Here is a 26750-nt window from a genome sequence, read left to right as displayed (position 1 = left end):
GAGGACTCGGCGGCTCCAAAAAGGCTGGGACATCACTGAGACAGGCATCTCAGTACTGCTCCTCGGCATCCTCAGCCCTCCAGGCCCACCCTGGCTCAGAGGATTGATTGTGGGCTCAGTGGGGGGAGGAGGCTTACAAGAAATTACACCTGGCTGGAGGCTTATCCCAAACTGATCTGAGCTCTGGACATCCCTGTCTCCTGGTGTAAGAAAGGCTAGAGCACATGTGTCAAACACAAGGCCTGCGGGCCAAATCCAGCCCGCCAGGCCTTGCAATGTGGCCCGCACCGCGTTGTCATCACTGCACTCCGCTGTCAGTTTATGACATTGTCAGTTTATGACTGTTCAGTAAACCATTCGGCCCGCGATTTAGGCTGGATTTTAGATTTTGACCCCTTCTCTGATTGAGTTCGACACCCCTAGGCTAGAGCATCAAAAGAGACCCTTTGGAGCAATCCATAAGATCAAGATTAACTCAGGTGTCTCCTATGTGTTGGCCATGCAAGTGAATGTGCGGGGCTAATTCCCCAGTGCAGGACTGTGTGGAGCAGTAGTGTGTGTGTATGTCTGTTCTCTGCCTGTTGGGAACCAGTATCTGAAACTCCCCCCAACTCCATGAGTCTGCTTACCTTTTTTACTAGCTGTTTGACCTTGGATGAGTTCACTCAACTCCCTGAGCCTCAGTTTTCCCACAAGTACAGCAGGGATTAAAAAGTCTTATCCTGAAAACATGATAGATTGCTTTCAGAGATGAGGGAGAGACATGCTGCATATTTCCTGGTAAAGTAAGGCTTTCCAGATGTAAGGTGAGATTGGCCAGAGTATGCCTAAGGGTTCCTAAAACCCATAAGCTTTATTAATACACAGACCTATATGGTGTGTTTGGGACGGCAAAGTGTTCACGAGGGCTCAGGGTTCACCTGTGATTCCTTCTGGCTCTTAACGCTCCAGCTTGCCTTTTCTGCTTCTACGCAAGCAGATTGTGTAGACACAAAAAGGTCAGGGTCTTATAAACCAACAAATGTGCATTCAAATGCTGCCTCTACCATTCACTAGCTAAGTGACTTGAAAGTCGGGGCACCTCTCCTCATATTAGTCTTCATCTCTCTCTAAAATGAAGATGATACTGCCAAAACCGGTTTGGCTCAGTGCATATTAGTCTTCATCTCTCTCTAAAATGAAGATGATACTGCCAAAACCGGTTTGGCTCAGTGAATAGAGCGTCACCCTGTGGATTGAAGGGTCCCGGGTTCGATTCCCGGTGAAGGGCATGTACCTTGGATGCAGGTACATCCCCAGTAGGGGGGTGTGCAAGAGGCAGTTGATAGAAACATCGACAAGAGAGAAACATCTAACTATCTATCCCTCTCTCTTCCTCTCTGTAAAAAAAATAAATACAATATATTTAAAAAATAAAAAATAAAATAAAATGAAGATGATACTACCTTCCTCTCATGGTTGTAGAGCAGTGGTTCTCAACCTTCCTAATGCTGCGACCATTTAATACCGTTGCTCATGTTATGGTGACCCTCAACCATAAAATTATTTTCATTGCTACTTCATAACTGTAATGTTGCTGCTGTTATGAATCGTAATGTAAATATTTGTGTTTTCCGATGGTCTTAGGCGATCCTGCTAGTGGTTCTCAGAGAACCGCTACTATAGAGCCTCAGACCATGGGAAAACACAGATATTCCTTGGAATCCCAGGGCTGCCCCTTGTTAACTACGGAGCCCTGGGCAAAATCCCTCCTTCCACTCCTCCCCTCCACCCCGTTTCCTCATCTGGAAATTGATCACAACAGTACGTAATGCATAGTGCCATTTTCAAGATTTAGTGAGAGAACGAAAACACCCATGCTCAGAGCAGGGGACAAATGTCAGCTACACTTTTTATTAATATTCATCATAAATGTCTCTTCCCTTTTCTCGGAATTATAACCAATTGTTTTGTTCCCTCTTTTGTGTTGTTAAACTTTATCCTTTCTGACGTTGTCCTCTGAAATAGAGACATGTTCCCTCTCACTTTTTCACGTTGTCAATGAAACTGGTGCATATCAACTTAAAAAAAGGAAGTGGGAGGAGAGGAAGAAAAAGACAAAGATGAAAGGGGAGGGGCAGGATTCACGCCTTGTTGTTGTCATTCCCTCTTACATGTTGCCCTAGCACAAAGCTGACTCCCTGCACTGCGTGGGGCTGACATTGGCGCTGCCCTGGAGAAGACAGCCTATGTTGTTCATTCGGATGATTTCAGGACCTATGAGCTCTCCCTGATCACTCATCAAACCTCAGAGAAAAAGATACCGCTTCCCAGCAATTCCTGAGGACCAGTGCATCCTGCTGTCACACTCTTCACAGCAGCCTCAAGCCCTTCTCATTTATGCAATCAGGCATAGTCAGGACTGGAGGTTGCCTTTGAGGTTATCTAATCATCTCCTTTAACCCCGACCTCCTGCTGGGACCACCTGTGCCACATCTCCACAAGTGTCTGTTCATATTTCCAGAATCAGAGAACACCTAAAGTCTGAAGAAGGCCTTTGTACCTTCAGGCATTTCTCACTAGAGTGAAACCCATATCACCCCCCTCTCTTTTCCACTCAGTGGCCCAGGATCGGTCCTTCAGGAACCCATGGAATTATTCTGTGCCCTTGACCTCAGGACAGCCCTGGAAATGTCTGAGGCTTTTGATGATCCCTACCTCTTCTATTCCCCAAATTAAAAATCCTAAGTCCTGCCTGATGTATCCATTTCTTTATTCACAGATTCATTCAACACATGTTCATGGGGCATCTATGTCCTAGCTGGATGTCCCAGGTATAGACCAGACACAGGCTACGCCTTCTGGCAAGAGACCTGATATTCCCTAATTCTAGGGCCAGTCCTGTTAATACAATGTATGTATAATGGGAGCTGATACTATTGGGATGCCTATTATTATCGTACCGACTCCTTACAGTATCCCTAGGATCACTCCTCTGATTTGTTCTAACGCCATTCAGAGCCACATGAACCTACTGAGAAAGAAAACTGTGGTGCATCTACACAATGGAATACTACGCTGCTATAAAAAGGAAGAAACTCCTACCATTTGCAACAGCATGAATGGAGCTGGAGAGCATTATGCTAAGCGAAATATGTCAGTCAGAGAAAGATAAATACCATATGATCTCACTCATTTGTGGAATATAATGAACAACATAAACTGATGAACAAAAACAGATCCAGAGATAGAGAAGCACAGATCAGACCATCAAACCACAGAGGGAAGGCAGGGGAGGGAGGGGGGAAGGGTAGAAATCAACCAAAGGACTTGCATATAAGCATAACCAATGGACACTGCCACTAAAGGGGAGTCAGGGCACAATCAGGAGGTGGGAGTAGGAGGGAGGGACACAAATGTAATACCATAATCAATAAAGAAAAAAAGAAACAGAGCAGCCATCTATGGCATGCCATGTATAATAAGACCAAAGAACTTACTGTGCGTCATCTCTGAATTATTACAACTACTTTAATATGAGTGCTTTTGGTCCCATTTTATAGATGAGAAAACTGAGATTCAGAGTGTTACACTGACTTGGCAAAGGCCATTTTATTTGTTATAATATAACTAGGATGAGAACCCAGCTCTCTGACATCAAAGCCAAGTGCTTAGGTTTTCTATGAATAAATATAAGCAAAACTTGTTTAATTAGTTGCATATTTACTTCTTTATATGGCCACTTTTTGTGTCAAGTACTAAGTGACAAGGAGTCAGGAAAGCACAACTTGTCTGAATGCTGGCATGATTGATCCCTGTGATCTGAGGCAAGTGGCACCTCTCTCTGATCCCCTTTTCCTTTCTGTGAAAATGAAATAACATCTAGGGACTTTTTTGAAAAGGTAGGAAAAAGATTTCTGAACTTTGCCTTGATTCATCACTGGTATACTATTGGTTTTGGGGAAATTCCTCTACATCCTGACTTTCATGGGCCTTAGCCAATTTTTCCTTCCCCCATAAATATAATTATATTTTATGACTGCCCTGCTATAAAGATTTATATAATCAGGAAGCTAGATTCATTATTACTTACATAGTATTATTATATTAACTTTTTCTTCTGATTTTAAAAGAGATCAAGCCATTTTATGGGTCCCTAAAAAGTACTGTGGACTTTTGGCTCCGGGCCAACTTTGCCTAATGGATGTGTCAACTTTGGGTCCGTCTTTGGACCTCAGACCCTCATCTACACAACAGCATCGGGAGGGAACACAGAGCGCTTATAGTGGACAAAGGCGCTCAGAGGGGTGGGGAAGATTCCCACGTGGGCAAGCCAAATGATGCCAATTTCAGAACTGATGCAGGACCATAGCAAGTTATGTAAAAACACATCCTTGACAGTGTGGGCTGAGCTCTGGAAACAAAAGCTCCTCTCTCGGGTGAGCCTGCCATCACCACATCATAGCCCACACAGCCAGGGGTAAGCCTTTCAGGGAGAGAGATGAGAAAGGGTGATAAAGAAGAGACATGGCCAGGCAGGCAGATCCTGGCCTCACAGGGCTGGTGGCATGCGGAACCACCCTCCAGTGCAGGGAGAGAAAGGATGGCTGATGGCGCCAAGCATTCACTGCACTGTGCTAAACCCTTTGCATTGGATTAGCTCAGGCAACCTTCACCAATAATCCAAGCAGTAAGTATTACTATTATCTCCATTTTACAGAGAAAACTGAAGCTCAGAGAAGCTCTAGTAGTGGGCCCAAGCCTGAGGAACTCCTGGCAAGTGACAGAGGTGGATTCCAAACCCCGGCAATCAAACTCGAGAATTCGTGTCCTTAACTTCCACATTAGGCTGCCCAGCCAGAGAATCAGACCATGTGAGGCCGAGTGATTGATTGTAATTATTAATAAACAAAGCATGATAGAGTAAGTTCTAGCATAGGTACAAACAAACAGAGCTACTTGATTGGAACAGGGAGGCTCTGGGAAGTTTTCCTGAATGAGCAACTCAGTAACCAAGCCTTGCAAGAGAAACAGGAAATTTGGTGGTGGTGGAGGGAAGTGGAGGGATGGACAAAGACCTAGCAGAAGGTGAAGCATATGCCAAGGTCAAGAGTTGTGATCTCTGCTTTCCATGGAACTGATGGGACACAGAGCAATAGAGGGAAATGAAATAATAGCAAGGGCTGTCTGAGGCTAGGTTGCAAAGGGCTGTGAACAGCAAGCTAAGTATCTGAAGTCTATTCCATAGTCAATAGGGACTCAATGGTGGTTTTTCAGGAGGAGATTCCATGGTGGAGATCACTGTCAAGGGATTCCATCACCTTCTAATCCAGTGGTTATCAACCTTTCTAATGCCTCGACCCTTTAATACAGTTCCTCGTGTTGTGGTGACCCCCAACCATAAAATTATTTTTGTTGCTACTTCATTCTGTAATTTTGCTGTTATGAATCGTAATGTAAATATCTGTGTTTTCTGATGGTCTTAGGTGACGCTGCTAGCAGGGTCACGACCCACAGGTTGAGAACCACTGCTGTAGAGCCCAAGACCATGGGAAAACACAGATATTTACGATTCATAACAGTAGCAAAATTATAGTTATGAAGTAGCAACAAAATAATTTTATGGTTGGGGGTCACCACAACATGAGGAATTGTATTAAAGGGTCGTGGCATTAGAAAAGTTGAGAACCACTGTTCTAATCTATAGGGTCACACAGCTGAAAGAACTAGGACTCATGTCTTAGGACTCCCTGTCCAGTGCTCAGTGGCCATCTGCAGTCATTAAGACATAACTAAAAGTGTGGAATGTAAGCAAAATTTTGAAAAGAGAGGGCTGACAGACTACTCAGATATTTTCTATTGTTTTGCTATCTGCTAGAAAATTGTGAATTGTGACTCAATTCAAAAGAGCTCTTTAAAGGCTCCAGATGAAAAATGGTATTTAGATGCTTACTAGGACTTCGGGATTTTAATATTATTCCACAGATGGAGGATGACCTAGCTCGCCCAGCTCTCAAGTTGACCTTGATCAAATATCACCTACCTTCTGGGGCTTGGTTTCCCTCTACTTAACTGGGAGAGGGTGGAGAGTGGAACTCTTAAGTTCCTTACCAGCTTGGACAGTCTATCACATAAACTCTTGAGTTGCAGGGATTGGACCTTCTTTAACCTCATACTCTGAGTGCCCAGCTTGGGACCTGATACAAGGTAGACCCCAATAAACAACTGCTGAATACATGAAATGAGTTGAAATGTTGACTCAGGATTCCTATGGAAGCATTAGGGGATTTTAAATGTAAAGTTGATAATCAGGGACCATTAAAAAAAAAGTCATAAGCCGAAACTGGTTTGGCTCAGTGGTAGAGCGTCGGTCTGCAGACTGAAGGGTCCCGGGTTCGATTCCGGTCAAGGGCATGTACCTTGGTTGCGGGCACATCCCCAGTAGGGGGTGTGCAAGAGGCAGCTGGTCGATGTTTCTCTCTCATCTACGTTTCTAGCTCTCTGTCTCTCTCCCTTCCTCTCTGTAGAAAATCAATAAAAATATATATATTAAAAAAAAAAAAAAAGTCATAAGAGCAAGCAGATCAGTAACCTAGACAGACTAGTGTTTCTTCTCTGGCTATAAAAGATGTTGAGGAACTGGGAGATTGGAAGGGGGAAATCAACTGTGAAAAAGCACGGAGGTGTGAGTATATGTTTCAGCAACACCAGATAATTCTACTTAACCAGAAGAATCCATGTAAGTCAATGGTGCTCAATCAGGGCACATTTGGTGATGTTTCTGCAGACACTTTTGATCAACACCATGGAAGAGGGGCTGCTACTGCATTTAGTGGGTGGAGGCCAGGGATGCAGGCAGCTAAACATCCTCTAGTGCACAGGGCAAACTCCCAGGACAAAAATTATCTGCTCCCAAACATCAACAGTGCTGACACTGAGGAACCTGATGTAAGAAATCAGGAAAGCTATGGAAGGAAACAATGTATAAGGAGGAAGTTGCATGTGAGGGTAAGGCATTCTGAGCTGATCTGGAGAGTTTTATGGAGCAATGGTTACAATGTGGACTCTGGGACTGATTTTACCTCTTACTTGCTGTGTAACCTTGGGCAAGTCATTGAACTTTCCTGGACGCTGATTCTGTCATCTTGAAAACTGGGGCTATAACAGAACCTATTTCAGCAGGTCACTGTGAGGATTAAAAAAATGAATGCATGCAATGTACTCAGAACAGTGCCTGGCACATATTACATGCCAAATGTGTTGACTATTATCATTATCATGTGTAGGTAATAGGGAGCTATAGTAGACTCAAGTTCAAGATGGTGGTGAAAGATTTTCTCCAGTTGCTGATAATCCTAGAAAAATAATCTAGAGCTGCATGGTCACCACCATGTGACTATTACATGCACCTAATTAATAATCCTTCTTCAATCAGCTTCTGCTTCAAATGACACTACTGGTTGGGTGTGTTTGGGTCTGTGTTGCTGTTTGTAAGCAAGTCCCTGCCTGGGCTCTGTTTTCTAGAGATCCATGAGGCTCAGGTCAGCATCTGATTGCTTCTGGCAGCCAGCATCCTCACGGTTTTAAGAAGTGGAGGGAGCCAGAGGAAGCCAGACATGAAGACAGATGGAAAGACGGAAAGGCATGAAAGCTGTTGCCAGCGATACACACTGTTCATAAAGACTCCAAGGACGGAGCTGGGGGCATGTTTGAGAGGTCTGTTTGAGCTCCTGGTACTGTTCACTTGAAGCGTTTGTTTGTAAACAGATATTTCTGCTGACACTGGGCTTTGTAAGGGCCGACAGATTGGGGCTGGGGGTGGGAGGGTGTTGGAGAAAAAAGCAGGTTGTGTCTGCGAGTCTTAGACCATGTGTTTGTTGTTGAGAATACAAAGACTTCACTGTATTAAATGAAAATGCTTGTTTTACAAGGCGAGTGGGAATATGATAGGTACATGTCGAAAATGCTTCGGAAACTGAAACAACCTCATGCCATGAGGGCTTCCTGCTACATCATGCATCCAAGAACACACATGGATCATGAAGGCTTAGAATCGCTCTACAAGGGTTTGGGGGTTGTGGGCAGAGAGTCCCATGAGCCAAGTGACTGTGAGCTCCCTTCTCTGCTCTCTTCATAAAGTCTGCCCTTTCTCTGAGAACCCTGCCTCTATTTCACTTTCTCCATTGGCCTCCCACCACCTGCTGACCCAGGGGTAGAAGCTGCTATTGAACAAAATATGAGTGTGTTAAAGGAGTCTCCAGTGGTCTAGACTCAGACTCAGAGCATACTGTAAAAACTTGTAATCATATAACTGTGCAGGCAGACCACTTTCGTTTTTTCAAAGCAGTGTTCAACTTCTGAAGTGGGATTCCACACTAGCGCTCTTGCAGAAGCAAATGGTTCAGGGGAGGTTTCTCAGGGGATTATTTCAAGGACACACAGCAGCATAAGAACAAGCATTCAAGTCTTCAAACTCTTGCTCCCAGCCCTAACGGAGAGCCCAGTAAAGGGAAGAATAAATGATTGGACAGGTAGATGGATGACAGCATGGAGTGATGGAAGGGTGGAGAGATAAAAGAAAGGATGGATGGGTGGATGGTAGATAGATGAATGAGAGTGATGGAGAAAGGGGGGAGGTAGGTAAGGTAGAGGGAGGGTAGAAGGGAGGGAGAAAGATAGGGTAGGTGGGTGGATGGGTGGATAAGTGGATGGATGGAAATGGGATGGATATTTGGACTCAGAGATTCGTGGGTAAAGTTCATAGTAAATAATTATGGTCAGGACCACCTCAAGCCACATTTGAAGTGAATTTTCCTATTTTAAAACTCAGAAAAACTCAGAGACCAGAGTTTGAATAAACAAAGTTGTAGGTTATATTTCTAAGGAATAAACTAACTTGTCCTTAGAGGGGAAAAATGTCCCAAATTCTATTTACTCCAACAAGGGTACAGATGAAGGAAAGTGCAATTCCTCAGGCTGATCTGACAATTCAGCATCAACATTCTCATTTTCACAGATCTGCTTGAGTGTTCAGATTTTAGAGCTGGGAGCAGGCGTCAGGAAATGACCTCTTGTGCCCCCTGCTTTCCAGCATTTAAGTCATCATTTGGGGACCACAGACCCCTTTAAGAAACTGATGAAAACTTTGGACCCTCTCCCCAGAAAAATGTGCACAGCCTCAAAATTTTACAGTAAATGTATTGGGGTTCATAAATCTCTTCAAGTCCTCCTGGACCAAGGAAACCCTCCTCTCCCCCACCGATCTTAAGTATTAGTGCTAGTCAGGTTATTTCAGTTGGTAATGGCTTTGGCAAGAAAATAGATGGTGATGATATTAAACAAAATACCAAGTCATATCAAAAATAATATCAGCAATCAATTCACACCATGATAATGGTATGATTGAGACTTTGCTCTTGTCTTCACATATTATATTCTCCCCTTAGAGGTCAGAGTGATCTTTGGAAAACCTACACCAGATATAATTAGTAATTTCCTTGTTTGACACTTTCTAATAACTTCCTAGGTTATCTAGATTAAAATGCAGATTCCACAACCTGGGATGCTTTCATCTCCAGACAAACATCTCCAGATACCCACTCCTCCACATCCTGAGCTTATCTTATGCCATGGTTTATAACCCTTCTCTCTTCTCTAAATCATTATACTCCCATCTTCCATCTTCATTTACTGTATTTCTCTTCCCACAAGAACACAGAATCCATGAGGAATGAACCTGCTCTGTCTGCTCATTGCCACATCTCTAAAGGTGCTGGGCACATCACATACTACCTATTTGTGGTTAGATGGAGACATGTTCAAGTTTTTGCTTTGGTATTGTCACTGTCATCTCCCCTCCCACCTTTGGATTTGAGACTTTCCACTTGTAAAAAGATAGTATGGGTCTAACTACAGGATCCAGTGCTCTGAAATCTTTATGGCCAAATTTAAGATGTCTAAGCCCAAATCCCAGGACAAAATGGTTAGAAGAAATAGACAAATGGACTCCAGTCCTTTTCTGCCACTACTTTGGGAATGGAATGTGGAAAAATATCCTTGCCTCTTCTGGACATGGGTTTCTCTGAACTGAGGAGACTAGATGAGAGGCACTATCAATTTACACCATTTCTTCATCTAAAAATCCACCCACATACATTGGTTGAACCCTTGCAATATACCAGCCCCTGGGAGGTGCCCTGAGCACAGCAGACATGATTTCGTGCCGGTGTGCTGTGCTCATTTCCTCTGGGAGGTCTACATAGCCCAGGTGAGGGCTGTAGGGAGAGCACTGTTGCATCCCACACTGTCACACCTGGCTCTGCAGCAGCTCTCCAGGGACGGGATTGGAGAAATTGAGAGAAAACCATGGAGAGAACTTAGAAGCAACAGAATGATGCACTGGCTCAGGAAAGAGAAAGGGAGGTGGAGAGAGATGTGGAGAAGTGGTAAGAATACACACGGGTAATGGTCAGCTCAGAGAGACCAGGACTATATCTAAACGGTAATGCCATTCATAACATGTTTGCGGACACTGCTTGACCTTTCTTAGGGGCCATAATATCTTTTTTCAAAGCATCTGTCCTTCACAGCACCCACTTTTGGTCACCTGCTGTCTCCCTTATTTGGAGCATCTCCAATCCATTTAACAAAGTTTACTGAGCACCAATCCACAGGGCTAACCATGTGCAAATGGTAGGAATAAAGCAGAGACAAAGACAGAAGTGATCCTTGCATCTGAGGAGCTTGGACAACAGTGGGGGAAAACAGACAAGCTCAAAGGCAATCACAACAGAGTGATAAATGCAATAAGGGGAGAAACAAGGGGCTGTTAAGACTGGATTTGAATGGTGATGATTAACTGTCCAATCATTTCCTAGTGTCAAACTCCAAAAAGCTACTCGTGGCCAATGTCCTCCGCTGAGACATGAATCAAAAAGTGCTCATTGTTCTCATTTGACCTATGGCTCTTCAATTTAAGTGATGTGCATGAGGTTTCCATAGGAAAGGAAAGGCATGCACTCTACATACATACCCGTGCAACTTAGTTCATAAATAAGTCCCCAAACCCCTCCAGGTGGGAGCAACCTCTTACGCCTCTGAAATCTCAGAACACTTTCTAGGCTCCTTAATAAAAACACTACATATTCAAAAAACACAGAGTATCTGACTCTGTGCTTGGCCAGGACATGATTAATTGCTTAGTTAGAGTAGTTACCGTGCTTCCGCCACTAGGACTGGGAGCTCCTCAGGGATGGACCTGTACCCTGTCCTTTTTAATCCACATATCGCAGCTCAATGCATAATATACAAAGATTTCACGATAACTAAATAAATGAATGAGCAAATGGATAGATGGGAAAATGGATGGATGGACAAATAGAAAGGAGAGAAGGAGGGAGGGAGAGAAGGAGAAAGGGAAGAAGGGAGGAAGGGAGGAAGGGAGGGAGGGAGGGAGGGAGGAAGGGAGGGAGATTTACCTCGCTAATTTGTTTTTTACCTCTCCTAATATGTTGCCATTCTGAACCTCGCAGAATGCTGAGGGCAGAGGTTTGGCACATAACAAGTGCTTAAGAAAAGCAACTGTCTGATGGATTCTAATAAGTTCAGCAACGTGAACCACCAGTGCCACTGTCATCCCACATGGAAGGAAAAACGAAAGGATCCAGTGGAAAGAGCACTGATTTGAGAGACAAGAAACCTGAATTCTAGTTTCCATTTTGCTGCCAATTTGTTGCTTAAGTTTACTCAATATAGTTTAACAAGTTAACTTGCTCAGACCTCAGTTTCTCTATCTGTAAACTGAGAAGATTGAATAAAGCAGACTCCATCATTCCAGCTTCAGAATTTGGGGAAGGAATGAACAAAATTCTGTTTTTGCTTCTTTTTAACAGACCATACCTAATCAGCCTCGCAGAGCTCAGCACTAGTTCTGAGGAGGCTTGATCAGCTCCAGGGAGAGCACATGGTATGTCAGCCTTGTTACCAGTCCTTCCTCCATTCAGAACCCTAGTTCATGCGGCACAACCACTACACGCATCTCGGATTTGGCCCAGAATGTACCCAGGACCTCCAAGAGGGTGATAAACTGTCTCCATTGGGCATATTCTGGAAAATGCACCCCAGAATTTCTCAAAAGAGAAATCTAGAAACATTTTTGGCAGAGAGCATCTTTGAAATATGTGTATATCTTCCAGTAGACTACTTAAAGATGGGAAATGCTCTCATGGATATAAATGGTCTATTTGCTCAAAAGTCACCTGCAAATTAATTTTGCATATCAGAAATTTCTTAGCCAATCTCTTTTAATATTCATTAAGATTTTTCCTCCATCTTTCCCTCCGTTCCATCCTCTCCCCCTTGATCCCTTCCCTTTTCAGTCTACAATCTCTGAGTGCATTAGTGATTGGATATACCATTCATTCATTCATTCATTCATTCATTCATTCATAATTCATCCTCTCATTAGGATCATTTACAGGACAACTACAGCATCCCAAGCGATGCACTAGGCCCTGTGGATAGAGAAAAGTTACAATGTCCTATATTTGAACTCCAGTTCCTCAAACCTTTAGCTGTGGGGCCTTTAGTGAATCCTGTAAGTTTCTAAGTCATATTCAAAGGATTCAAAGTGTAGCACTCAGCACAGTGCCAGAACATAGTAAGTGCTCATTATAAGCTAGCTGCTTTTATTACTGTTATTACGGCTGAGAATGTGTACTCTCCCCCTCAAGGGTATATAAACAGTAGATAGAGGATTCCAGATCCTGAGGTCATCCCAAGGTCTCACAAGATCAAGGGAAGCGGAGGGAAGACCCCCTCTCCCATCAAGAAGAAGGGAAATGGATAAAAACCCAGGCAACAGATATGACTGCCAGGACACTGGAGGCCCAGTAAGAAGCTGATAGAGGCAGAGAGAGAAATCTGAGAGGGAAGCTTCAAATTATGTGCGGCAGTGCACACACAGAACCATGTTTGCAAAGAGGCGAGGGGCTGGGAAGGGTAGACCCAAGGCTAAAATGTGGCTTGGATTAGAAAGGCCGAAATATGAGTTGAGGAGGCATTTAAATACACTCCTCCCTCCTGGCTCGGTTTTGGAAGACCAGATTTCATTTCTCTTCTGACTTCTTTGCTCAAGGGGAAATGGAATTAACCACTGTGTAATGTTTTTGAGTGTGACGCACGGAGTAGGTCATGTGCTTTGGTTACGTAATGCACAGTGCCTGAGGTTCCTGAGCTCTTTCTTCCAGAATCATTAGATATTTAGCCGGCTATCTTTTGCAGTCATGCATTCATTGAGCAAAAATATATATGTAACTCCTTTAAAAGCCAGGCACTGTGCTAGGCAGTGAAGAAGTGGAGATGACCTCAAATATGCACATAATTAAATGTGACAGAAAGAATTCCAGGTCTTTTGATATCTGTGTGTACAGGATACAATGGAGGCAGATGGATAAGGGAGGTAGGGAACCAATTCTACTTAGAGAAGAATCAGAGAGGGCTTCTGAATAAAAGCCTAAGTTATCTGGGATACTGCAAATAATTCTGTGCTACTAAAAGACCTCTAGCTAGAGTCAAATTTGCATTTTAGAAACACCTCGCTATCAGATATTGAAGGATAGGTTGAAATGGTGCAGGGGTCGATGCTCATAGAAATAGGTACCATATTACTAGGGAAAGAGTCAAAGCTAGAGATGAAAAGGGCCTAAGCTAGAAAGAGGAAAGGCAGCTATAAAACTGTCAAGGAGGCAGGACAGACAGGAACTGATGACTGATTGAATGTGGTGGATGGTAGATCCACAGTTGGTGGCACTAGATGGGGACACAAGGAATTTGGAGGAAAAATGATTGAGCTACAAGTGCATGCTGACATTTCTGGCGGATAGCTGATTCAATCGGTCTGGAGTCCAAAAAATCTGGGTATAAATGGTGCACATCAGCAGATAGATGATAATTACTTCATGGGTCTGGGTGCAAAGTGAGGAGACAAACAGACGTAGCTCTAGCCTCACACTCAGAAAACAGAGGAACTTACCCAGCCTGATCACTGCTCTGGGGTAGTCACCAACCCTCAGCTCCTCATCTATGAAATGAATGGCTTACACAGTATTTCTCACTCTTACACACCTTGAGACTTTGCACTTACATGAAAACAAGTATGTACTATGTTTTCTGTCTGTATATTTTGCATCTCTTAAAGCAAGGCCTACCTATTCCTTATTGGCTTGTTAATGTAGCTTTCTCTATTTTCTCATTAGCTTTTGTAGCTGAAATATGTCCAATATCATAAAAGCACATTTGTTCCTATTCAGTCCTGCTACATTTCATGTTTAAAGAGCAACATGAATTAGGAATTAAGGGAAAATGGACATGGGACAGATATAGGAATGGCTTCTTGACTACAAAGGTGATGGTACAGGTTAAAGCACAAACTTCCAGAGGGCAAAAGAGGCAGGACTTAGTCACATGCTTCCCCCAGTGCACATACTTAAATTCCAATCTGCACCCTCCCATCTACTGGACTTTCTGTCTCTTAGAATGAACTTGAACCTGAGACCTACTCAAGTTCTCTAAAATTTAAACATGGTCATGTCTCCTACACTTCTAGGACCCTGGGCTTGTGGTAAATAATACTGAAAAACAAGTTTTCTTTCTGTTGTTTGAAGAAAAATTTTAATGGCCAAAGTCAGTGCAGTAGGTCTGAGGGGTAGGAAGAAAGAGAGAAAGGAAGGGTCAGAGGGAACAAGAGGTCCTTCATGGATGACAGTACTAGGGATTCCCAGAAGGAAAATAGGCTAACAGATGGCTAGAGACTCCAGAATCTTACTATTTTAATTCATAATCATATTAAAATGATAAGCAAGACTAAAAGGCCAGTGCCCTACTCTGATGTCAAAAACTTCTTTGGAATGGCCTTTGTATAGTAAGAAATTGTGAAATTTGAGTACTCTGACCATTAGCCAAGTAAGTGATCACAGGAAAAGTTACTCAATGAGAGTTTTGCATATTATGGTACCTATTATTAGCAATACTATTGGTGAGATGGCTTCCAGCCATTGAGAAGTACACATATTCCCTAAATAATGTCTTCAGTCAGTCTTGGACTGAAATTCTACCTATTGGTACTTTGCTTCTTGAGTCAAAGTTTTTGGGGTTTTTTTGTGGGTTTTCTTTGCGATATTAAAGTACATATGCTTCTGGAAGAGTAACACTATAAGTTGTTCCAGTCATTGATACCTTAGCAAGAAGGAATGCCATGTCCTTTTCTGAGAATGAGTGATGTTGGGGGAGAGAACGTGTGCGGGCACTTGGCCCCTGAGGGAGACAGGCACAGGCACCACCTAGTGGAGGGAAATGCACCAAGAAAGGGAAGAAACTTGGAACTAATGCCAACTTCACAATTTTGTTTTTGGACAACCCTGATTAGAATTATCAAATCCTAGGAGATGTCTACTAAAGGTTCTCTAGGACAAAGATAAGATCCTCCCGACACACATGATTCAGATGATGAAAACTGGCCCAAGACATACAGAGGACTGCCCAAAGTCACACATCAAGCGAAGCACTGATGGTCTGGAACGGACCTCTCAGCTCCTAGCGCTCTGCTCTTCCTTCTGCAGTGCACATGGCCTTCTCTGAATGGCCATTAGTCTGCTCTTAGGGCTCACCATCAATGCCACTGCTCAGCACAGCCTCAGGCAGCCCTGTTTAAATCCCTCCCACAAGCCCCACACCATGTTCCCTAGAATCCCTCCTCTGCTTTATTTTCCTTCTTAAGCATTCACCTGACATTGTGTGATATGTTTATCATTCATTTATGATAAACCTTTTCCCTCCCCTCCCACCCACCCCTCCCTTCATATGAACTCCCAAAGGCAAGGGCATTCTCCTCTGAGGTTCATCGCTCTGTACTCAAGGCCTAAAACTGCACCTGGCATGTAGCAGTCACTCAATAAATACTTGTCAAATGCCTGGGAAGGGGTGGTTACATTTTACTGTGTCTCTTGTTTTTATCTCTTATTTCTTACCTTCTCTACAATGAGTACACACTGCTTTCCTATTTTGAAACAATCAAGTGTTTCTTCTGTTTGTCCTTCCTTTCACTTTTTGTTTTATGCTAAGAGGATCCCAATGAATCTTTTCAGAGTAGCCAGGGAAAGGCAGTGCCTGGCTCTGCCAAAGGGGAGAAGCATGTCTATCTCTAAGAGTTGTTGAGAGAATTTAAAATAACGTGTGGCAAGGGCTGGACACACATGATACCAATGTGAGTTAACGTTTACTGGGTGCTTACCCATGGTCAAGATTCCATTACTAAGCATTTTTCCACATGGAGGCCCAGTTAATCTTCAAAACAAGCCTATGAAGTGGGGGCCGGTACCGTCCGCATTTTGTGCATGGGAAAAGGGGAGCTTGAAGAGATTAAGTAACTTGCCCAAGGACATGCACTAGCAGGTGGGAGAGTCAGGAAATCAAACCCAGGCTGTCTGACTATGATCAACCAGCACAAAATACTTCCTCAGTGAACACAGGCTCCTTTCCCGTTTCCGGTGGTGTCAGCTCCTGCTGAGATTAGTCAACTGAAGGTCATTCCCCCAGGGCTCTAGGTGGCCCTAGGAGACTCCTAAGACTGCTGGAGATGGAGAGAAATAATGAGCCAGCCATTTGCAGTGGGAGGTTTGTGGGAACATGAATGTGTGTGTATGTGTGTGTGTGCCACCACAATATGTTCTATATGGACACATGACTAGCAGATCCTAGGAGATTCTTATGCGCAGAACCAAGGATGCTACACTTTTCACAATGTGTGGGCAATTCCATACTGCAATGACTCTCCTCCCTCAAAAGCCTTTCACTGCCCAGCAAAGCTCCGCTTGCCCCTTCCACATGTCCTTCCTAAGGCTCCCCTCCCGTCTTTCTTCTCTTCCCCCCGGGCTTTCCCAGGATGGTCCATCACTTAAAACTCTGCAGCCCAAACTGGGTTCTTTCAGTTATTCTCTGTGTGACCTTGGAAGAGTCCTCCATCCTCTTAAAGTGCCACTTCTGTATTTGAAAAAACAGCAGCTCACCCCACACACAGGGATCTAAGACTTCAACTCCTCCTGTGGCTCTGAAACTCTTTTCATTTTTAAAACTTTTAATGATGGAACTCACACACAGAAAGATGGGCAAAACTGTGTTGAAGCCCGACATCTCTGTGAGCTGGGTTCAAAGATGTCATCAGGTTACCAATCTTCTTTCATCTATACCCTCCCTCATCCCAATACCCTATTTATTTTTTTCTGGAAAATTTTAAATAAACCATACAAAAGTAGCATCATTTTATCCATAAATACTTTAACAGGCATTTCTAACAGATTAGGATCTTTAACAATATGTATTATCATTATCACCCCTAACAAAAGTCACAATCGTTCCTAATGTCAGTCCATATCCACTCAAATTCTGCAACTAAGCAACCTGCACATTCCTTTAAATGGAATCTTCTAAATTCCCACAATTTAAGCAGAATAAGGTGGCAAGGTGGGAGAGTCAGACCTTCACAGGGGGTCCATAAAATTGTGGGCACAATTTGAAAATCTCTATTATATCCCTATTTCTCATTGTGTATCCTGAGAACATTGAGGCCCAGAGAGGGGCAGTTGTCAAGATCACACAGTAAATAAATGGCAGGATTTGGCAGACCTGTGAAATCCCAACATCAAAGGACTCCAATGAAGTCACAGGTAACCAAAGATTTGCTAACACTGTTTATCATTTACAGTGTGGATAACAAAATAAAGACACCTCTGCAGGAATGACCTTGAGTGCACAAATCCTTCACCTCTCCCACCTTCTGGCTCCTCGTCCTATTTGTTGACACTCATGTGGACTGGGTTCTGACCTTGGCCAACAGCTTCTGCCACCATGCCTCACCTGGTTCCTGTGGCAACTTGTGAAATAGGGATGCTGAGTGTAACCACACCTGGATCCCTCTCCCATGAGGCCCCAGTGGCTGACTCAAGAGGCCAGGCTAGGACATGAATTCAGAGGTCCCAACTCCCAGTTTTAGATCCTCCAAGGAGCCAAGGGGGCCAAAGTCCACAGGTCAGCACTCAGCATTTCCGATAAGTTCTTCAACGTCTGAGGCTAAGCCCGCAGAGCATCAAGAAGATAAAAGGAATGCTGAGGCAAAGAAAATGAAATTCCAGGTAAGGGGTGTGTGGCAGGTGAGGGGAGAAAATGCTTTTGCTGCATTTCTGAGCCCTTGGCCACAGGTGGACAGGCACGGGCTGCCTATAGAGGGAGTCCTCCTACCTGGGGCACCTGGGAATCTCTCTTTCTCATCTGAGACCTGCAGCTGGTGCTGCTTTCACAGCGATCACAGGTGTGTGTGGAGGGTGGAGGTAGTGAAATAGGAACATACCCCTTCCTGCAGGACTAGCCACTGCAGGAAGGCAAAGTGGGAATGCCTCGGCACTAAGCTTCCCTTTTTAATATCCCCTGGTCCTGTTCTGAGGGGCACCCCTCCCAAGCACTTGGGGAGATTCACTTAAAATCAGATGCATAAAACTCAATGTGTTATACAGTACAAACATGTTCACACTTTAAAGGCAACGCCAGAAGGGGGGGATGACTTCCCACACAGCAATCGCTCTGGAAACGGGTAATGTCACAGCCAGGGCACCTATGGGTTTGGGCTCAGCAAGGGAACTAAGAACAGAAGAAGGGTCTTTCCTGATGTTTGGCAACTCAGAATCGGGACAGCTGATTTCTCTGAAGGCTCGGCCACTAACCAGTTCCATAAGCAGAAAACAATACTTCCCCTCTAGGCCTCAGTTTCCTCATCTGCAGAGTAGGGAGGCAACACATTGAGTGAGTGATTCTCCCCACTGAGGGTCCTTCCACACCACCTGAGAAGACTTTTGAGAACCACCAGTGCCCAGGCCAACCCCAAGCCCTGACATCAGAAACCCTGGGAGGTGGCCTGGGCATTGGGATGTTGTAAAAGCTGGTGATGCCAAGTGCTGCCGGGGACAGAAACTATTGGACCAAATGAACTCCCTGGCCCGCTAAAGAGGAGGTGGCTTATGAACATAATTTAACTCTTAGCTCCTGTATGACCTTGGTCTTCAGTTTCCCTGCTGCACAATGAGCTGTCTGACCCCGTCTGTGCCTGGGCTGACCATGCACAGCCCACTCTCCTGAGCCCCACACCTCCCGCCTCAAACGTGCCTTCCTCTGCACAGAGGGGCCAGGGCAATGCAGCGTCCACCCCCCGTCTGTGCATGCAATGGCTGCTTGGGGGAATGTGGAAGTTGGGGGAGGAGCAAGCAGCATGTGACAATAGATCTGTGACCTGGACTCCACTGTGAGCACGGTCTGGCTCGGGTGTGTGGGGGTGCAGGCTTTCCGTGGAGGCTATCTGCTTTTCCTGCTTGCAGGTCCAGTGCTTCTGGACCTCTTCTGGCTCTCACTAGCAAGGGTTCATCCAAGTAGGTCACAGAAGAGGAAGTCAAAGTACAAGGAAGAGATGTGAGGGGGTCTAACTCTTCCTCAAAATACACTACTCTACACAGACTCCCCAGCCACTCAGGAGGAGAAGCCCTACCCCGGGCACAAACAGCCCCGCTTTCTGAAGACCAAGCTAACAAACTGGAAAGAGAATGCGGTTATTGACTAGATGTAGCTACTGTTGACTGAGTCCCTAATGTGAGCTGGAACTGTGCCAGGCGCTTTCTGCATAGTTCTTTTACTGCAATATCCCAATCTTATTAGGCCCATTTCACAGATGAGCAAATCAAGGAGAGAAAAGATGAAGTGACTTGATTCAACTCACAGGACATCTAATTGTCAACAGAAAGTCTAAGCCCAGTCTGTCTGATAATTTGGCTTGAAAATAAAAACAGATCTTCTTGGTCAAACCTTGGTTCCAGCTGAGATGTATGCTTATTCTTTATCCTCTTTAACCTGTAGATGATGATCAGCAGGCAGAGAGGAAGAACACAAAGCAGTCATTTCTTCTCTCTCCAGAAAAGACTGCCGAAGAGCAAACAGGCACTCTGTACTCAAGTTCACACCTACGCTCTGTCCACCTGATGGCTGGGGGGGGGACTCTGTTTCCTCCTTGGTAAAAAAGAGCCGAGAATGCCCACCTCCCAGGGTGGTTGTGAGAGTGAAATGTGCAAGCACAAAACAAGCACCTAGCACAGTGCCTGGCACCTTGAAGACACCCAGGAACCACTGGTCTCCCTCCTGCCTTTAAGTGTCCTTAGTCCACAAAGACCGAGACCATTGGAAAATCATGAGCACTTGGTATATACCAGATCCTGATTTGAGCACTTTTCACATATGAGCTCATTTAATGGATAGATACTCATGCTATCCTAATTCTGTCGACAAGGAAGCTGAAGCCCAGAGGAGCCAACTACTTTGCCCAAGGTCACACAACCAGGTAGGGGCAGAGGTGGATTCCCACTTGGGTAACCTGACTACTAAAATGGGCTTCTAACCATTGCAATATTCTAGACATCCCATGACTACAAATGCCAGAGAGAATAGTATTCATGTACGAACTCCTAGAACCTAGCTTTCTCAAGTTGGGAAAATGCAGGAATTCTTTTTGGGGGGTGGGTGGGGATAATAGGAAGTGGAAATTGTAAAAGGGATGGGGCAAAAAAAGACTTCTGAGTAGCCAGCAAACTCAGTCCAACATTTAGAACGAAAGAAGAAAGCATGGGGAGGGAGGAGGGTATTCCTGAATGGGGTTCAGGTAAATACCTTTCTCCTCTGAGCAGGGATTCTGGATCACTATGGGGTGGGTGGGAGGAGGGCAGCACTTGTGGGGTCCACATTTCATTCATCTAACGGGTCAGGAGAAACTTTAACAAGATTAACTGCTGCTCAGGGCCTCTGCTCCATGGAGCAAATTGAACTCATTGTTTTCGTTTTCTTTCTCTTTCAAACTGGAGGGCCCTGGGGGGGAGGAGGGAGCACTGGGGATGAGGGGCAGGGGTCTGGATCCTGGATGGTATGGTAAAAAAAACAAAGGGATGCATCAGAAAACCCCCACCCCAGGACTTGAAAGATAGCCCCAATAGTCATGCATAAAGACTGAAGGCTGGGCCTGGGTGCTGGGTCTGTGAGGGGTGATGGTGTTTATTAGACACGTTCTCTCCATAGTGTAGGGGATGAGGCATGAAAGTCAGGATGCCTAGGATTGAATCCCCTTTCCTGCCACTGAAGATCTGTCATCCAGGACACAACCTTCCTCTGTTCCTATCTCTGCCTCCCTATTCAGCCGGAGAGAGAACTAGCACCAGTAGCCTCCCAGCACCTTGATCCCAGTAGCCTTAAAGTATTGGCCAAGCCTGAAGTCTACCCCTTGTTGGGGGTCATCCAGAGAATCCTGCACACGGCACTTTCTCTAACTTTACCTTTGTTTTTGCCTGCACACGCCTTTCCTTTTATATTTATTAATATATATCTATTTCCATATACATATACATATACATATACTCCCCCCCCCACCTCCTTCCTTTTTGGGAAAATAAAAGGCATGTTTTCTGAGCTTCAGAAGCAAACCATTCCTTCCCTCCTTCCCTCTGCCTCTCCAATCGCTTGTCTGAACTGGTGTCAGTGAAGTTTGAACGGGGGCAGAAATAGCATCCCAGGCAGATAGATCTGGGAGCTCGGCCCGCCTACCAGGAGCAGCAAGGCCTGCCTCTGCCAGACGATAGACCCGGTTAACTGCACCGTAAAATTAGACCTTTGCGAAACCCAGTCGAATCCTGCAGCAAAGAGTGATGTAAGGCAACCTCTGCCTGAAATAGCAGCGCGGTCCCGCTGAGAGATGCCTGCTCTCTCCAGATAGGTGACCAGGGATTCCTAGGAAAGTGGCAACGCCCAGCCTCCGAGAGCCAGCGGAGGTCAGGCAGCAAACTTGGGCCCTAGTTCTCAGGCAGCAGGAGGATATGGTTAGGCACCTGCATCCCCTCTGCCCCACCTGGGCCCTGCCTCCCCCAGCCCAAACTTAATCGAAGGGAGAAAGGGAGAAGCTGAAAAAGTGCTTCTGCAAAGAACCTCTGTTTGTTTGCTTTTTAATTCAAGGAGAAGCAGGTTCTTTTTCATCAGTCTCTCCCGTGTGGAGGATACGCAGAATGAGACTTCTGGCTCAATGCCAGGTGTTTACACACCGCCAAATCTGGCTCCAACTCAACTAGGGGAGGGGAAAAAAATCCACCAGTATCCTCCGGAGAAAAGCTCCTGGTTTTCTGGTGCTGCGCTACAGCAGTGCTTTTTTTTTTTTTTTTTTTTTTTTTTTTTTCCTTTTTGAGAGGAATGTTATTTCCACACATAAAATGGACCAGGCATTTTATACAAGCAATAATAACCTAGCGTCCCCCATCCAATTAAAGTATTTTACTGCACAAATCTTTGTGTGGGAGAGTGACGGAGTGCAAAGGAGAACACGTGTGGAGAGAGGCTCCTTGTCTGAATTACAATTGCAAGCACGCTCCCGTGCAATCCCAGGTGTTACATATATGTTTAAATGCATTTACTGCCTTTTCAGCGATGATACCTCTATAAGCCTGGGCTCTCCCCTCTGGAAGGGAAGCCTTCCAAATCATTGGTTATGACAGGTAAACACGGGGAAAAAACAGATCCTCTCATCTTTTAAAAATCCTCTCCAAGCAGCAGGCTCTATGCTTCTCCGATGTTCCCAGAGAGAAGTAAACATACCGCAGTCCTGAATTATCATCATCACCATTATTATGAATAACGTCTCTCCTCTACCCTATATTATATCCCGCTCTGGGTGATGAGGGCTTGGGGGCTGAAAGTGAATGAGCTCACTTTCTCTCTCCTTCCTGGGGAAAACGGAGGAAAAAAATAGCATGCGATGACGTCAGGTATGGGGGGGGGGGGAGAAATCACTTTCTAGTTCTTGGTTTGGTAGCAGGAGAGTGGGAGCTTTAGGGGCACATTCTCGGCACAGTAATTGAGTTGGGGGTCCCCTGAAATGGGCTTCATGTAAACAGGACAGAGTCAGAGCTACCTGGGAAGGAGTCCACCCAGAAAGGAGCAGAGCTGCGGAAGAGCTTAGAGCTCTCCCTTCTAAGAAAGTGTGTGTGTCAGGGGGTGGGATCGCAAAAACGCTTCCTCACGTTCCTGGCTGCAGCTGAGGGGGAACCCCTTCTCTGGCTTTAAGATGTCCCAGGACTTGGCAAGGCTGTTTGTGCAGGAAGGGAATCTCCCAGCCAGAAGAGGCAAAACTTTCCTTCTCTCCTCCAGCGCCACCCCACCTCGGTCCCCCGGTTTTATTAAAGGCATTGCCACAGACTCATTTTGCGAGGGTATGGATTTTGGAGCACTTCTTAGGTTTGCAACCCTCCAAGAGTGTCCGGTTTCACTCTGGGCTTTGCTATGGAACCGGGAAGGGGACAGAGGGAGGGTGAGGAGGGAGAACTCAAAGTCCCAAATGAGAAAAGCACCCCGTTCAGCAGCCAAGTCCGGGAAGACTGGCAGGCAGGCAGGCTGTGCGTGAGGAAGGTCTTGCCCCAGCCCCGAGGGGCAGGCAACAGGCTTTAAAAGTGAGGACATGGATGGTTCTGTGTGTGTGAGTGTGAGTGTGAGTGTGTGTGTGTGTGTGGTGTTTGGCTGGGAGGAAACGGGTCAATCCCAGAGGCAGAGATCAAGAAGAGAGCAACTTTGGGGCACTTCAAGGATTTCTAAATCCAGAAGATTACAACAACCTCGTCCTAGCAGGCTTTCAGGATAACCGGGTCAAGTGAAGGGGGTTACCTCCATTAAAAAGTCCAAGAAAGCAATGGTCCCCTAGCCTCTTTCCACATGCATCCCAATTGGGTCACCCTCCCCTCCAGCCCAGACAGACAGCACTTTGGACCATCCCGAAAAAGGCTCCTGTTCTCCAGGCTCCCGGGGAGAAGCTCTTACTCACCGACCTCAGGTCTCCGGACCTCCGGGACCGCTCCCTGACGCCCACCCCGGGACTTAAGTGGAAACACCTTGTGAGAGCACCCATTCCTCAGATGGGGCAAAGTGAGCCCGGCGGCTCGTAGCGGGTGCCTCCGCGCCTCCGGATGGGCGGCTCCCACACTGACACACCCGTCCACCCCGGGACCAGCCCGCCGGCCGCCCGCGCCCAGACCACCGCGCGGCCGCGGGGCCGGTGCAGCGCCCGCGGGGCGCCCTCGCCTACCTGTGATCACCGCCGGCGATCTCTGGCCCCCCTCCGCTCGCAGCCACACTTGCAGCGTGAACGCGTCCCGGGGCAGCTCGAGGTCGGCCCGCAGGCGCAGCTGCTCGCCTCGCCCGCTGAAATAGAGCGCCCGGCTCGGCGGGCTCGGCTCCTCGGCGGCGCCCCTCGCCTCCCGCTGCTGCCGCCGCCGGGGGACGCGCACGGCTTCCCAGGCACCGCCCGGCGGCGGAGGCGGCGGCGAGGCGCGGCGGCCGCGGGCCGCGCGGGTGGCGCAGGTGGCCGGGCCGGCGGCGGGGCGCGGAGGGCGGCCGGCCCGCGGGTCTCTCCGGGCCCGGCGGGAGCGCTCGGCCAGCCCGCAGCCCAGCGCGGCGCTCAGCAGCCCCAGGCGCAGCACCCAACTCCAGAGCCGCATGTCCGACGGTCCCCCCCGCCCCCCCTTCGCCCCTGCACCGCCGCCCGGAGCTGCCAGCTTTGGGAGACTCGGCGCCTCGACTTTCTTCGCTTCTTCACCCTTCTTGGGCGAGCCCCCCCTTTCACTTGGCTTTTTTCTTTTTCTTTCTCGCTTTCCTTCTCTCAAGGTGTGTGCTCCACTACCCCCACCTTTGAAAAATACAGCCCAACTCCTCCTGGTTGGCAATTAATTTCTCTCCCCGCTCCTTTATCTGCCTTATCCCCCCCCCCTCTTAACAGCTGGTTGCCTTCCTCCTTGTTTTATTTCATTTTATTTTATATGATTTCTTGTTCTACCAAAAAAAAAAAAAAAAAAAAAAAAAAAAGCTCCTCTAAGACACCGCTCCGCTGAATTCCCTCCCCCCCAAAAGATGCTCTAATTTATTTATATTTTGCGTCCTTTATAACACAAGCCACAGCCCCCTTTTCCCCCCACCGGTCCCCCCTCCCCTCCCTCCTTCTTCACAAAATGAAAGGAAAGGGGGGGGGGAATCCCTCAGAAGATGAGTAAACAAGCGTATGCTAATCTGCTCCCGAGCGCTCCACCTTCCCAATTGAATGAGTCCCTGTTAAAACTGCGGGGATCATGACTAATCAATCAGTTTGGAGAGGCCAAGCTACCCAGCCTGCCCCCACTTTGCCGTTTGCCTCCTTCCCTCGCTCCGCTTCTCCACCCCCTCTCTCCCTCTCTCTCTCTCTCTTTTTTTTAAAGAAGACAATCTTAAAGTAACAATTTAATGAAATTCTGTACACACCCCCTTATGGTCCTCCCAGCTCTCCTCATTCCTGCTCAAAACACACACATTCCTGTTTTTGTTTTGGTTTGCTTGCGTTTGTTCCCTCCTTCATCCCCCCTCCCCTCCTCCTCATTATTATTGTTCCCCCTCCTGGAGGAAGAGGGGAAAAAATAAAACACCTTTCTCTTCTCTCAGGATCTCCTTTGCACTTTGCTAGTAAACCTCATCCTTCGCTATAGCACATAAAGAGTCTTGAAACTTGATTCTCAGATTTTTTTTTTAATGCTGTCTCTCCCTTTCACTCTCCTCTCTTACCCTCACTCTTTTCTCTCCTCCTCCTCCTCCTCCTCCTCCTCCTCCTCCTCCTCCTCCTCCTCCTCCTCCTCCTCCTCCTCCTCCTCCTCCTCCTCCCTCTTCTCTTCTCTTCTCTTCTCTTCTCTTCTCTTCTCTTCTCTTCTCTTCTCTTCTCTTCTCTTCTCTTCTCTTCTTCTTCCTCTCTCCCTTTCCCTTCTCTCTTGCCTTTCCTATCCTTCCCTCCCTTTCTCCTCAGAATTACCTTCAAGTTATGCAATGATGAAAGTCCCCCCTCTTCTCTGAGCCCCTGTGTTGCTGGGTTCAAGGGGTCCAAAAGCTGCCCTCCGAAGAATAAACCCCGAGGAATGGCATTTTCCAAGGCATTTGCCTTTCAGAAGCTGTGGACTCAGCCCAGCCCAGGGCTCTCACTTTTCCTGAATAGCCTCAAAAAATATTCTGTTGGTTATTAGACATTATTTTAGTTTAATATTGAAAAATAAGAATGAAATATTTGCCTATTTTAAAAAAAATCAACCTGAGAAATTCAGGTTCTCTAACATTGTTCAAGTCCCAGGTAAGGACCTGACCGATGTGCTGCTTTGTATGTCTGTTTTGAACTGGCACATAGACGTAATGTATTTTTGTTCTTGTTCCCCCTCTTTATAGAACTCAAAAGCTCCCCCTTATGGCAAAAAACAGTTTTCTTTTCTTTCTTTCTTTCTTCTTCTTTTTTTTTTTTTTTTCATCCAAGTGTTTAATAAGTCAAAATGAGTTAACAGTGGTGGATTACACATTACCACCAGTCTGTTCAAATAATGTAGTGATAAAAATATGCTGTGTGAGGTTTGCATGTGGATAGCATGCTGGAAGCCTGGGGGTGAAACGTACTCCACCAATGTGCCACTTCACTCCCCACATGCTCTGGTCCTCCGGGCTGCTCCAGATGCTATCTGAGAGCTGGGCTCATTCCTACTCTTCAGGGAGAGGGAACACCAGTGGAGAATAAGTGGTTGTGAAACTCTGCAGAGTTGTAGAATGAGCAAGTGAGTCAGACGTCCCCTCTATAAAAGCCAGAAAGCAGCATGCAGGGATTA

The 26750-nt window shown here is 46.1% G+C and overlaps 1 protein-coding gene across 2 annotated transcripts in view; it reads right to left on the bottom strand.

Moving 5' to 3' along the window:
* PAPPA (pappalysin 1) overlaps window positions 1-24961 on the bottom strand; it is a 214836-nt gene extending 189875 nt beyond the window's left edge. Inside the window, exon 1 of one of the 2 annotated variants that reach the window (XM_084898874.1) lies at window positions 24176-24961. In XM_084898874.1, the coding sequence (XP_084755000.1) occupies window positions 24176-24587 (412 nt within the window). In that variant the 5' untranslated portion in view covers window positions 24588-24961. The remainder of the gene's footprint in view (window positions 1-24175) is intronic. The other variant, XM_084898873.1, reaches the window with a different exon arrangement.
* Window positions 24962-26750: the final 1789 nt, after the last annotated feature.

The sequence above is a fragment of the Pipistrellus hanaki genome (genome assembly GCF_964339955.1).
Source record: "Pipistrellus hanaki genome assembly, chromosome: 11".
Taxonomy (NCBI): domain Eukaryota; kingdom Metazoa; phylum Chordata; class Mammalia; order Chiroptera; family Vespertilionidae; genus Pipistrellus; species Pipistrellus hanaki.
Note: the sequence above shows the minus strand (reverse complement) of the source record. Positions and strands in the feature narration are given on the sequence as shown.